We start from the raw sequence: 13,985 nt of genomic DNA, 5'->3' as shown, positions 1-13,985 counted from the left end.
AATTCTAAACTTTATCTAAGTTATTCCAACCTGGGTTTCCTGCCAGACCTAAATAGTCAGGAACAAAGGTACCTCCACTGGGCCAGACCTGAGAAGGGCAGGTGCAGCCTTAGTATAGGGACAGTCAACAACTATCTCATTTCAGGCTGCGGGCTGGCCTCTGTGACCGATGCATGGTGACTCAGGAGCTGGCTAAGAAGAAACAGCATGAATATGAGAATTCCCATCTCCAGAGCCTGCAGCACATCTTCATCCTCAGTAAGTTAATCATTAAATTAATTAAAAAGCATTCATTAAGTCCTTACTATGTGTCAGTCACTGTGCTAGGGGCTTAAAATACAAATAAGAAAATAAAGCTGTCCCTTACACCCATGGAATTTATATTCCTTGTGGTATGGAGAAATATTTAGGACATAAACAAATATAAATATATGTGCGCATACATACACATATATATGGATATGTGGGTGTGTGTATTACACATGCATACATGTGTTTGTGTTGCATGTTTGTGTGTGAATAGTATGTATATTGCATACCTATATGTCTACATGTGTGCATGTATCTATTTAGATGTGGGTATACTGGCACATAATTCATATGTATACATGTGTATGTGTGTATATATTATATATCTGTATCTACATTTAGTGTGTATATTTATACATGCATATATGTGTGTATTATAAACTTGAATATATGAAACAAATACAAAGCACATTTGGAATGAGGGCACTCAGAGCTGGGTTTTGAAGGTGGGGGAGGTTCAGCAAAGACTTTGTGTAGAAAATGGTGGCTGAGCTGAGTTTTGTGGAAATAAGGTATTCTAAGAGACTCAGGTGAGTGAGGAGGGCATTCTTGGCATGGTTGGAAGGGCACTCTATGAAAAGGCACAGAGGTTAGAGATGGAGTGGCAAAAAGGCAATTTTGACTGAACTACAGAGCGTGGGAAGAGGATTAATTTATACCAAGTTCAGGAAGATGGGTTAGGACTATGTCAAGAGTTTTAAATGTTTCCCTTTATACAAAAGGGAGACGCTGGAGCCTATTGAGTATGGGAGTCCCACTATGGTTTAAGGAAACCACTTTGGCAACTTGACTGATCTTCCTAGAAATTTCTGGTTTCTGCGTTTTCTAAAAAAGTACCCAAGGACTGCTTTCAGTCTTTATTGTGCTCCCCTCTGCCATCTGATGCTTCTCTAGTCAAGAACCTAGATGATCCAGGGACCAGAGAAAAGTCCTTCAAAGGTCCAGCTTTTAATGACACTCAATTCCTACCTGATCCCCTAAATATGTAGTTCATCAAGATAAATGATGTACTTGAGAAAGCCCTTGCTAAAAGGAGCTTTAGCTCCTGGGCTCCTGTGCAGCTGAGAGGCTCTGTGTTAGACTGGGAGAAAACTCCCACAAAAGTCAGCTGGCAAAGGAACCTCATATTCAGGAAGTGAGGGATAGAATAGATGACTGAATCTTCTTGCCTCTTCAGCTCTCTTCATAATCTACTGAAATCATGACTTTGTGCTTCTCTAAAAAGTCTTAATTGATTCTGTTCATACATACATTGACAAGCATATATGTAAGGATGTGAATATATGTATATATATATATTATATATATATATATATATTTATCAGTAAACTCATGAAAATGTATGTCTATATGTATGGGTATAAATATGCACATGTATGTGTGAGTGGGCACATGTGCATGTCTGTATTTGATTGTCTAAGGGATGTGACTTGTGCATGGCACTGTATTATAAGGTATGTTTGTGAATAAACATGTTTTTGGCATGTTATTAGTGCTTATATAAGTGTTCATTTTTAAACATGTGTTGTAGAAAGATAGTTGGATGTGGAATCAGGAAGACCCACATTAACAAATTCTACCACAGTAGTTGTGTGACCCTGAATGAATCTCCTTGAACCTCAATTTCTTCATCTAAAAAATGGATCTTGTAAAATCTGTAAAATACTGTGAAATTTAAAAATGAATCAGGAATTTTAGGCATTTTGTATATGTATATGCATACATGTAGCATTGTCAGTATGTATTTCACTCCAATAACCATATATTTGTGTGTTTGGGGAGGAGAGGGGCAGGCTAGGAGGCATAGTGAATAGAATTCTGGGACTGGAATCAGGAAGGGATTCTTGATTTCAAATCATTTACTTCCTGTGTATCCTGGGCAAGTCATTTCATCCTATTTGCCCCACTTCCACCTTTGAAAAATGAGGTGGAGAAGGACAAACCTTTGGCAGTATCTTTGCCAAGAAAACCCCAAATAGGGTCACAATCAGATATGACTGAAACTATTGAACAACAACACATGTTATTATATATGTACATCTATGCCTCCATGAATATGGAGGTGGGGATGGTTGTATCAATGTGTGAGAACAGGCATGTGTCTACTTGTGTGTTCACGTGTGCACATGAACATGAATGTACATATAAATTTTGAATGTCTTGTGCACATTGTGGAGCTTTTTGGAAAAAATAAAAAGTAAAAGGAAGTCAGATGGATGCTGAAGTCTTGTCTTTCTTTGCTCATTCTATTTTTGTGACTGTACTTTTTCAGCATTCCTGGATCCTTAGTTTCTCAGGTCAGTAGATAGTTATTGAGCACTCCAAATAAGTAAAAACACTTATGGGGAAGACAATGTCTTTCCAGTCTCAAGGAGTCTAAAGGAGCACCCAGTGGAGTCAGGGAGATAAGGCATTAACATATATACAACTACAATAAAAGTAGACTATGCTGAGTTCATAGGAAAAGTAAAATTGAGTACTAGAATACTTCAAAGAAGGTATAGATCATTTCTAGTTGTGGGGGATCAAGGGAGGTTTCATAGAGAATATGGCATTGGAGTTGGGGTTGAAAGATAGAAAGGATTTCCATAGGTAGAGATAAGAGGGACTAATGGGTAAATCTCTAAGATCTCTTCCAACTCTACAATTCTGATTCCTACCTTCTATAATCCTAGACTCCCCTCCTCTTCCACCACCCCCCAACCCCCGCCACCTTTCCACACTGAGATTACTATTTACCATCTGGGAACCATCCCAACTACTGGCTCACTCTATTTGAAATGGTTTACTAGGCAAAGAAGAAAAAAGAATCCAGTCCAATATTGTCCACCACATTAGGTAAAATCAACCCCTCATTTTATAGATATGGAAACTAAGACCACATTCCATTGAGAGACTAATTTCCCCCATAGTAACCTAAGAGGTTGTTTAGGGGATATTTAGGGCAGTTTATTCTTTGGGGCAAACAGTCCCAGAGCTCCTCTGCTTCTGATACCACCCCAAGCCAAGCTGATCTTTTCCCTATTTATTTATAGCTAATGAAATGACTGGACTAAAGGAAGAAAACAAAGCTCTGAAGGAAGAGTTGAAGAGACTTCGAAACCTGGAGTGAGTTATGGCTAAGTCACCCTCCCTCTACCCCACCAAGATTTGGGTAAAAAGTCCCTGAACCATCAACTTGGAAAATAATTCCCTAATCTCTCCATTACCATGGAGGGGGAAAGCCAATGTCGTTCATCTGCCATTAGCCATTAAATTATTAGAACTATAATAATAGGGGCTGCTAGGTGGCGCAGTGGATAGAGCACCGGCCCTGGAGTCAGGAGTGCCTGAGTTCAAATCTGGCCTCGGACACTTAATAATTGCCTAGCTGTGTGGCTTTGGGCAAGCCACTTAACCCTATTGCCTTGCAAAAACCTAAAAAAAAAAAGAACTATAATAATAGTAGGCATCTAGAGTTATCATAGTAAACAGAACACCAGACCATCTTTCAGAGTTCAAATCTGGCTTCAGGCATAGCTACTAAAAATCTTTGTAGCTATGTGATTCTGGGCTTAACCCTATTTGCCTCAGTTTCCTCATCTGTTAAAAAATCAAATAGAGAAAGAAAAGTTAAACTGCTCCAGACTCCAAAGGGGGTCATGAATAGTTGTTCACACCTGAAAACAACTAAACAACAGCAAAAATAATAGTGAAAGGCAATTTAATGTAGTGGAGGTTGAGCAAACCCTAGAATTAGGAAGACCTGGGTTCAAGTTCTGCCTCTGACACATGGTAGCTATATGACCCAAGACAAGTCACTTCTCAGTGCTCTAGACAAGTATCAAACAGGCACATGCCTCCAAAGGAGGTTAAAATGTATATTTAATATTTAACAAAATACAATGAAACATAGATAAATTACATTTTAAAACTAAATCGACAACAGAGATACTTATGTAAGGATTAGTATCTATCTAATACCACTGGTCCAGAACAATTATGTCAAACAAATAGAAATGAGGAATCCCTTATAGCTGACTATTAACTTATTAACATCATCTATGTTTCATTGAATTTTTACTTGTTTTGTTAAATATTTCCCAATCATATTTTCATCAAGGTCTCCCATCAGGGCCTGTTAAACAGTAAGAGTAAACCTCTACAGCTATAAATTGAAGATAAGGCACCAACTTCCAGTGCTAGAGAAAGTTTCCTCACCTCAGAGTTGCCTATTTCAAATAAATTACAGGCCCAATATCTTTCCCTCTAAAAGAAGTAAGTCACTTTTCTGGAGCATTATAAGTTTAGCAAAGGGCTTTCCTCACAACATTCCTGCAAACAAGTCAAGTATTCCCGTTTCACAGATGAAGAAACTGAGACTTATTTGAAGAAGGGGGTACCTAAATTTTAAAATAGGACCTAGGGAAGGAAGTGCTTAATGGTAAAGAATAAAGTAGTATTGGTGGGATTTCATGGACCATTGGGGGAAAAAATTATTCCCTAGGATTATAGGATTGTAGGATTTTAGAGATGGAAGGGACATTAGGGGTTTTCTAGCACAGGCTCTGTATTTTATACATAAGGAAACTGAGGCTCTGAGAAATGAAGTTATTTGTCCAGTGGCATAAGCAGTACAGAATAGTATAACATGTATTGGAAAGAGTATTTGCTTTAAAGTCAGAAAACATAGATTGAAAACTCTACTTCTTCCACCTGTGTGATCTTGGGAAGAAAATAAAACAATAAAAATACAATTTATACAATATCTACTTTGTACCAGATGCTTGGTTTAGCATTTTTTTATGCAAGTTATCTTATTTGATCCTCACCACAACTCTGGGAGATAGATACTATTGTTATCCCTGTTTTATAGTTGAAGAAACTGAGTCAAATATAGGTTAAGTGACTTCCTAGGGTCACACAACTAGTGTCTGTGACTGAATTTGAACTCAGGATTTCCAGGGTTCCTTTAACTGTGCCATCAACCTGCCTTGGGTAAATCACTTAATTAAGCTTTTTCTCTACAAATTGAGTTAATTATATTAGTGTTCCTTGTGATCCTTTTCAAATTTAAAATCCTGTGTTCCTATGAACTTTACAAACAAATGTGCCTTCCCAGCAATCCTCCAACAATGTCACATACAGTCCCCTTTACTATGCTTAGAAATAACTCTAGTCTCTGTTCACCAATCTTGCCATGATGTTTTGGTGTCATCCTCATCTCTCTTTTTTCTTTCATCCCAGAGACAGACCCAAGCACCACCGCACCATATCCAGGGAAAGCAGCTCCAGTCCAGATTCACCTATGCCCTTGCTGTCTCCAGGGGGGCGGAAGCCTAGCACTGAGAAACCCCCACCAAGCCGAGAGACAGAGGACGACTATCTTCCCCACACTCCCCTAGGAGAAGGTACAGAATGAACCATGAAACAGAGAGGGCCAAGAATTAGTGAGCACAGAGTATGAGTAGGTGTAGGAAAGGCACTGGGGGTGGGGTCTTTCTTCCTTTCAGTTTCCGTTTCATTCACAATTTCTATTGCGCTGAAGATTTGAGAAACTATTTGGAAGGGAGAGAGATTTCAGTTAGCAAAGTTTTGCCACCAAAACCACATCCTCTACACAGAATCCATGAGAAGTCCTATAGAGAAATGCAATAATTTAGCTGTACTAGAGAGAACAAAATAAAATCCCAGGTAATTGCTTATAAATACACACACACACACACACACACACACACACACACTCACTCATACACAGACATACCTTCAGAGACCTTCTTCCATAGATTTCTCTGACCTTTTCTTTCTTTCTTTCTTAAAAACAGAAAAATCAACAGGATATCAGACTTCTCCAATTGCTAAAATCTCTCCTGGCACAAATCTTCAAGAGCAGCGAGTTCTGGACATGGTGAGGGTTGAAAAGTTTGGAGTCATGTCTCTTCTGTTGGACTAGATAAAAGCAAAATGGAGTTCTGTTTTCAAAGTTAACTACCATGACCTCCTTTCCCAAGAGCTATAAGGTCTCTCCTGATGGCCACATCCTCCAAGAAATTCATCCTTTTTTATGTAAGACAATTGTGTCCACAGTGACCATGTGACCAATAGGGAAGTTAGTGGAATTCAGATTACCCTCATAATCCTTAAACACTATTAATTGATGCAATAATCAGTTCCTAAATAAAAATCTGTAGAGAATAACTCTTCCTTTGCTCTACCCTAGATAATGAAAATTAATTAAATTAGATTTTTTTAACTCAGTTACTCCAAAAGAGATTAGGAAGACTAACAACAGGGGTAATCTCCTTCAGAGGATTATTCAGCTTTGTCTACCCTTCAGTACTTTACACAAATTCTTTTTGGTGCTCAAATTATTTATTGTCTAAATGAAGGAGTGAACTAGATATGCATTGTGACATAGTGGAATGAATAATGAGAGTAATAATAACTAATTTTCCATAGCACTTTGCTATAATTTCTCATTTGATTCTCACAAGTGGATATTTTACAAATAGAAACTATGATGAAAGAAGCAGATTACTTGCTTGTGTCCCATAGCTAGCAAGTATCTGTGGAAGGATTTGAACTCAGCTCTTCCTAGATCGAAGTCCAATACCTATATTTACCATGCCACTAGGCCTCAGGAAGCATGGATTTTAGTTCCTATTCTCCTACCTGTAAATTGTCAGGAACTAGACTATAGCCCTTCTAGCTCTGACATTTTTTTAAAATAGCATTTTTCCCCCAATTACATGTCAAGACAATTTTCAGCATTCATTTTTACAAGATTTGAAGTTCCAAATTTTTTTCCCACCCTCCCATTCCCTTTTCCTCTTCTGAAAATAGATGATAATTGATATGGTATACATGTGCTATCATATAAAACATGTTTCCGATATTAGTCAGAATTGTAAAAGGAGAAACAAATCAAAAGAAACAAACCCATGAAAAAAAGAATAAAGTAAGTGAAAAAAGTATTCTTTGATCTATATTCAGAGCTCAATCCTTTTTTCTTGATTTTTGCAAGGCAATGGGGGTTAAATGACTTGACCAAGGTCATACAGCTAGGTAATTATTAAGTGTCTGAGGTCAAATTTGAACCCAGGTCCTCCTGACTCCACTCCATCTAGGGCTACCTAGCTACTCCATTCAATTCTTTATCTGGATGTGAATAGCTTTTTCTTTTTTTTGAGTCTTTGGGTTTCTGAGAAGAGTTATATAGTATCACCCTACATAAGTCCAAATCTTTCCAAGTTTTTCTAGATCAACCAGCTCATCACTTACTACACCATAACAATATTCCAATCCAATCACATCCTATCTAAGATATTGTCTATGAAAGGTTTTTTCCCCCAATTTTCTGGAGAAAATTCTTCCTACACAGATTTTATTTATATAAGAAATGTTTAATTCAAAATAATCAAAATTATTCTTTTTTATACTTCAACAATACTCTCATGTCATAATATGATTTAGGGTCTATACTGTTAAATATACTTCCTTTACATCTTTTTCCCCCAACTTCTTTGAAGTTCCTGACCTTGAAATTCCTGACCTTTTGTTCTTCCAAATGAATTTTGTTATTTTTTCTAATTCAGTAAAAACTATTTTTTAGTAATTTAATTGTGATGACATTGAATAAATTAGATAAAATAGTTATTTTAAAAATTATATTGTTTTTACTTAGCCATGAAGAATAAATATAACTTCAATTATTTAGATGAGTCCATTTATATAGAAAAGTGTTTTATGTTTATGCTCATATAGTTCCTATGACAGTTTTGGCAGGTATACATAGATTCAGGTGCTTTTGCTGTCTAGGTATACTATTTTGCCTTCTTCTAAAACTTCAGGGCAATTTTCCATGATAATTTCTTATAATGTATCTAAAACAATATTGAATAATATTACTCACAGTATAGTTTACCTGTTTTTTCACTTTTGATGAAATCTATTTTAACTTTGACTCTGTTTGAGACTATAATTACTATCCCTGCTCTTTTTACATACTAAATTCTCCTGGTTTTCATTTTATCTTTAGATGTATCTCTTATTTTTATTTTTCCTGAAAGCAATATGTTGAATTCAAATTTTCAGTCTGCTATGTGTTTGTGTTTTGTGCGAAAATTTGTCTCATTCACATTCTAAGCTACTGTTACTTGTTGTGCATTTTTCGCTTTCCTATATTTACTCACTATCCTTCTCATCCTATTTACCCTATCCCTCCTCACTCCTCTGTTTTACTTCTACCTGCTCCCTTGCCCTCCTATGCCTTAACCTACCCATTCTTCTAAGAGTTCCTGCCTTTAACCTGGGTACTTTGAAACTTTGCTATGATATTTTTTAAGTTTTCAGCTCCTGGAATTTCTTTCAGATAATGATCAGTAAATTTTTTCTTTTTCCACTTTGCCTTCTTGACCTAAAACTTCAGGGAAATCTTCCTTGAGAATTCCTTATAATATTGTATCAAGATTCTTTTTCTTTATTATAATTTTTAGGTAGTCTGACTATTCTTATATTATTTCTCCTCAATCTGTTCTCCAGATAAGTTGTTTTTCTGATAAGATATTTTACTTTATCTCCTATTTTTTCATTCTTTTGATTTTGTTTCATATTGCTTGATGTCTTAGAATATCATTAGCTTCCCCTTGCCCTATCCTGGTTTTCAAGGAATTATTTTCTTCCTTTAGTTTTTGATTCTCTATTTCCAGTTGGTTGACTTTCTTTTCATAATTTTCTTGCTTTTTTGAGATTGCCCTTATGCTTTTTCTTATTTTCCTCAATCTCTTTTTTAGTTATTTATTTACACATTACTAAAATGCTCTAAACATAATCCCCTTCCCCTCCACAAAAAATAGAAAAACTTCATGAAAAATAAAGTGATAGAGAAAGAAAAAAAAATGTACTTCAGTCTGTGTTCAGATTCCATCAGTTCTGTCCCTAGGATGGGTTGCATTCTTTATCATAAGTCCATCAAAGAAGTTGCTTCCATATTTTTTTTCCCATAGATGCTTTTGTCAGTTGTACTTCCTCCACCCATTCCTCCCTACTCCCATTTATTCTATTTTCTCTCTCCTTTCACTTTGTCCTCCTTAAAACTGCATTATGAGACATCCAAGTGGAGCAGAGGACAGAGCTCTGGCCCTGGGGCCAGGAGAATCCAAGCCCAAGTCCCTCCCCAGACACCCAGCAACCACCCAACTGCACAGTTCCGGGCAAGTCATCCAACCCCACCACCCTGTAAAAAAACAAAAAAAGGGTGTTGTATCTGACTACTCTCTCCCATGATCTTCCCTCTCCTCTTTCACCTATGACCCCTCCCCTCCCCCTGTCCCTTCCTCTCCTCTTTCCTCTATGGTAAGAAAGATTTCTATACCCTATTAAGTGCATATGTTGTTTCCTCTCTGAGTCATTTCCATTGAGAATGAAAGCTCACTCATTCCCCCTCTCCCTCTTCCCTTCCACTCCACTGCAAAAGATTTTCTTGACTCTTTTACATGAAATATCTTAGCCCATTCTACCTTTCCTTCCCTGTTCTCCCAGTACATTCCTTTTTCACCCAATGACTCCATCTTTATATTATATTATACCTTCATATTCAGCTCTTCTGTGCCTTGTCTAGATATGCACCTTTTAACTGCTCTATTAATTGAAATGGTTCATATAAGTTATAAGTATCATCTTCCATGCAGGAATACAAAGAATACAACATCAATAAATCCTTCATAATTTTCCCTTCCCATCTACCCTCTCTATGTTTCACATGAGTCCTATACTTGGAGATCAGACTTTCTGTTCTTTTCTTGTAGTTTCAGCAGGAAAGTTTGAAAGTCACCCTGATTCATTGAATGTCCATCTTTTCCTCTAAAAGAGGATGTTCACTTCGCTGGACAGCTGATTCTCCGTTGTAATCCAAGCTCTTTTGTCTTCCAGGATATCATATTTCAAGCCCTACAAGTCCTTAATGTAGTCACTGCTAAGTCCTCTGTAATACTGACTGTAGCTCCAGGATATTTAAATTGTTTCTTTCTGGCTACCAATAATATTTTCTCTTTGTCTTGGGAGTTCTGGAATTTGGCTATAATATTCCTGGGAGTTATTTTGGGGGATTTCTCTTTCAGGAGGAGATCAGTGGATTCCCTCAATTTCTATTTTACTATCTGAATATCAGGATATCAGGGAAATTTTCCTGTAGAAATTCTTTAAAAATAAAGTCAAGGCTTTTTTCCTGGTCATGACTTTCAGGTAGCTCAATAATTTTTAAATTGTCTTTTCTGGATCTATTTTCCAGGTCAGTTGTTTTTCCAATGAGATATTTCATGTTTTCTTCTAGTCTTTCATTCTTTTGGTTTTGTTTTATTGTTTCTTGATTCCTCATAAAGTCATCAGCTTCCCTTAGCTCCATTCTACATTTGAAGGAGTTGTTCTCTTCAGAGAGCTTTCTTATCTCCTTTTCCATCTGACCAATTCTGCTTTTTAAACATTTTACTCATTAACTTTTTGGCCTGCTTTTTCCATTTTACCTAAACCTGTTTTTAACATGTTATTTTCTTTGGTATTTTTTGTATCTCCTTGACCAAGCTGCTGACTTGGTTATCATGATTTTCCTGCATCACTATCATTTCTCTTCCCAATTTTTCCTCAACCTCCCTTACTTGATTTTCAAAATCTTTTTTTGTGCTCTTCCATAGCCTGAGTCCAATTTATTGGAGGCTTTGAATACAAAAGCTTGGACTTTGTCATCTTCTGAGTATGTGTTTTGATCCCCCATGATCCAAAGTAATTATCTATGGTCAGGTTCTTTTTTCTGTTTATTAATTTCCCAACCTATGCCCTGGTTTTGAGGTGCTTACCTAGCTTTTGAGTGTTATTGGGACATCCCCACAAGGGCCTCAGATCCTTCAATGTCTTATGAGAGGCTCTGACTGCTCTACTGCCTGTGCTCTGGTCTGTGGATGACCATAATCACATCCCTTTGCCCTGGGACTGTGAGGAGTGTTCCTGCTCTATGGCAATGGGGGACCCCAGACTGCAACCAGGGTCTGAAAATGGACAAAACACAAGAGTCCTGTCCCAGGGATAACAGAGAGACCTCAACAGTCTCCCCTCACCCCCTTACCTTCCTTGGACCAAGTCCTCTGGAAGCAGCTGCCCAACAGTTCCCTGCTGGGGGACTCAGCAGGACTGCTTCTGTTTCCTTGGCTGGGGCTGCACCAAGGGTCCAACTATGCTGAGGGCTATGCTGGCCTGGGTTCTGCACTCACCCTGGCAGAGATTTCCTACTTATCTTTCTTATTTTTTTAGTTTTGTTTTTTTGCAAGGCAATGGGGTTAAGTGGCCCAAGGCCACACAGCTAGGTAATTATTAAGTGTCTGAGGCCGGATTTGAACTCAGGTACTCCTGACTCCAGGGCCGGTTCTCTATCCACTGCGCCACCTAGCTGCCCCTCCTGCTTATCTTTCAAGTTGTTCTTTGTGATCCCTGGGTTGTGAGGTCTGGTTACCACTTTCACTGCCATGAGCCCAAGTGCCCCCAGGGCTCCAGGTGTCACCAGGGTCCCAGGTGCCCAGTTGCTGTTCCTGGAAGGCTGGATCCTCCCCCTCCAACCTGGGTTGAACAGAGCCTTCCCACAGATATTCCAAGTTACCTTGAGCTGGAGAATTGAGTGGGTTCTGCCTCTCCAAAATTTAGTTTTAAGGCCTTTGGAGTTTCTTGGAAGCAAGCCTTTGTGAAATTCCGCCTTCACAACTGCCTTCTTGACTCCATCCCACTCAATCTCTCTTATTTGATTTTTAATATCCTTTTAAGTTCTTTTTAGGAACTCCTTTTGTGCTTGGGACCATTTATTGTTTCTCATTGAAAAAGGTGTGGGATTTTTTTTTTTAGTTATACTACCTTCCTCTGAAGCCAGATCTCTCTATCCATAGTAACTAGCTATGGTTGAGTTCTTTCTTCTTTTCTTAATCATTTTTATTTAATTTTTGTTTTATTTTGGTTTTGGCAGCTATTTGTATAATCAAGTTGTATTCCTGAGATATGAGGGAATGATGTCCCAATACTCAAGTCCTTCTTACTATTATTTTCTGAGGTCTGTCTTAGGGCCCAACCTTGGTGTCTCCTCTCCATTCCTAAGTCACAGCTAAGGCCCCAAGCTCTAATGTCCAATAAATTATCTTGCTCCCTGTGATCCCTCTGGTGGTTACAAACTACAATTGTTCTCTTTGCTCCAGAATGGGAAATCAAGGACTCTGCTCTCTTGAAAGTGCCCACAACCAACAGGGTCCCTGTCCATCATTATCAAACTCACTAGAAATGTACTAGCTCCTTCTCCCTATACTCACATCCTAGGAAGTGTCTAATCAGCACAGCTGTCCCTCAGCAGTAAAAGGTCTTTCATTCTTCTCCTCAGTCATCAGAACCTACACTGTCTGTGAAATGAAAGTCTCAAGACTAAGACCACCTCTCAACCCAGCTGTCCACAGAGTTTGTTGATTCTACAGAATCAGCCTATAAGTATTTACACTTCACTCAGCATCAAACATCTGCATTTGGAGGGTGGGTCTTTCCTGGGATCTTCTCAAATTGTCTTAGGAGAACAACTGTTTTACCTCATGTTTACGTCTGCTGCTCTGAAATGATGTTTTGTCTTTTTTTTTGGTAGAGAAAATTTATAGTCAAAAGTTTTCTTACCTACTTCATCATCTTCCCAGAAACCTGTCTCCTTTTGGATCCTGATATTGAAGATCAAAGTTTTTTTTATTCAATTCGTCTTCTCTATACGAAAGCTTGAAATCCTTTTATTTCACTGAATGACCATATTTTTCCCTTGAAGTACTATGTCTTCTGGAATAACATGTTTCATAACTTCTAATCCTTTAATGTTGTAGTGGCTAAGTCATACGTAATTCTGATTGACTCCCCAATATTTGATACTGCCATCTGCAGTATTTTTCCCTCCGATCTAATAGTTCTAAAATTTGGCTATAACATTCCTTGGAGCTTTTCTCTTGGAATCTGAAGTGATCAGTGTATACTTTCAATGCCTGTTTTGCCCTCTGGTTCCAGGGTACTAGGACAGTTTTTTTTTTAATTTCTTGAAAGATGCTGGCAGGTCCTCTTTTTTTCTGGCTTTCAAGTAGTCTAATGATTCTGACATCATCTCTCTTCTGTTGCTTTCTCATTTCCTCAGTCTATGAATTGATTTTAACTTTGTTAAGGTGTCTCTCTACTTCCAGGGTGGAGGACACACTGTCCCAAGCTTTGAGGATTTTTACAGCTGATGCTTCTAGAGACTTGCAAGTTTTAAATTCTTCCAAGGTCTTATGAGAGGTTATGACTACTCTTCAGGCCTGTGCTCTGATCTATGGGTGACCACAAGCACTCCCGTCAGCCCTGGAGTGATGAGGAGGATCCCTGCTTCACTATGGCAGTAAACTCTGTTGTGCTTCTATTCCTCTTCTTGAGACTGGGGCCCTAGACTTCAACTGGGCCCTAGACATCAACCTAGATCTGAGTATGGGCAAAGCAAGAGTCCTATCTCAGTGACAGCAAAGAGAACCCTGTAATCTTTTTTTTTAGTTTTTGCAAGGCAGTGGGGTTAAATGACTTGCCCAAGATCACACATTATTAGGTGTCTGAGGCCAGATTTGAACTCAGGTCCTCTTGACTCCAGGACTGGTGCTCTATCCTCTGCACCACCT

General features: G+C 38.2%; 1 protein-coding gene across 4 annotated transcripts in view; it reads left to right on the top strand.

The window, feature by feature from the left end:
* The window catches only part of RBBP8NL (RBBP8 N-terminal like), a 75,688-nt gene that overhangs the window by 30,786 nt on the left and 30,917 nt on the right, over window positions 1-13,985 (top strand). For all 4 annotated transcript variants that reach the window (XM_074210422.1, XM_074210420.1, XM_074210421.1 and 1 more), the window contains 4 exons: window positions 146-258; window positions 3,345-3,417; window positions 5,536-5,699; window positions 6,114-6,196. In XM_074210422.1, coding sequence (XP_074066523.1) covers window positions 146-258; window positions 3,345-3,417; window positions 5,536-5,699; window positions 6,114-6,196 — 433 coding nt within the window. The remainder of the gene's footprint in view (window positions 1-145; window positions 259-3,344; window positions 3,418-5,535; window positions 5,700-6,113; window positions 6,197-13,985) is intronic.

This window comes from Macrotis lagotis, chromosome 1, assembly GCF_037893015.1.
Source record: "Macrotis lagotis isolate mMagLag1 chromosome 1, bilby.v1.9.chrom.fasta, whole genome shotgun sequence".
Taxonomy (NCBI): Eukaryota; Metazoa; Chordata; class Mammalia; order Peramelemorphia; family Peramelidae; genus Macrotis; species Macrotis lagotis.
This window is presented reverse-complemented; position numbering and strand designations above follow the sequence as displayed.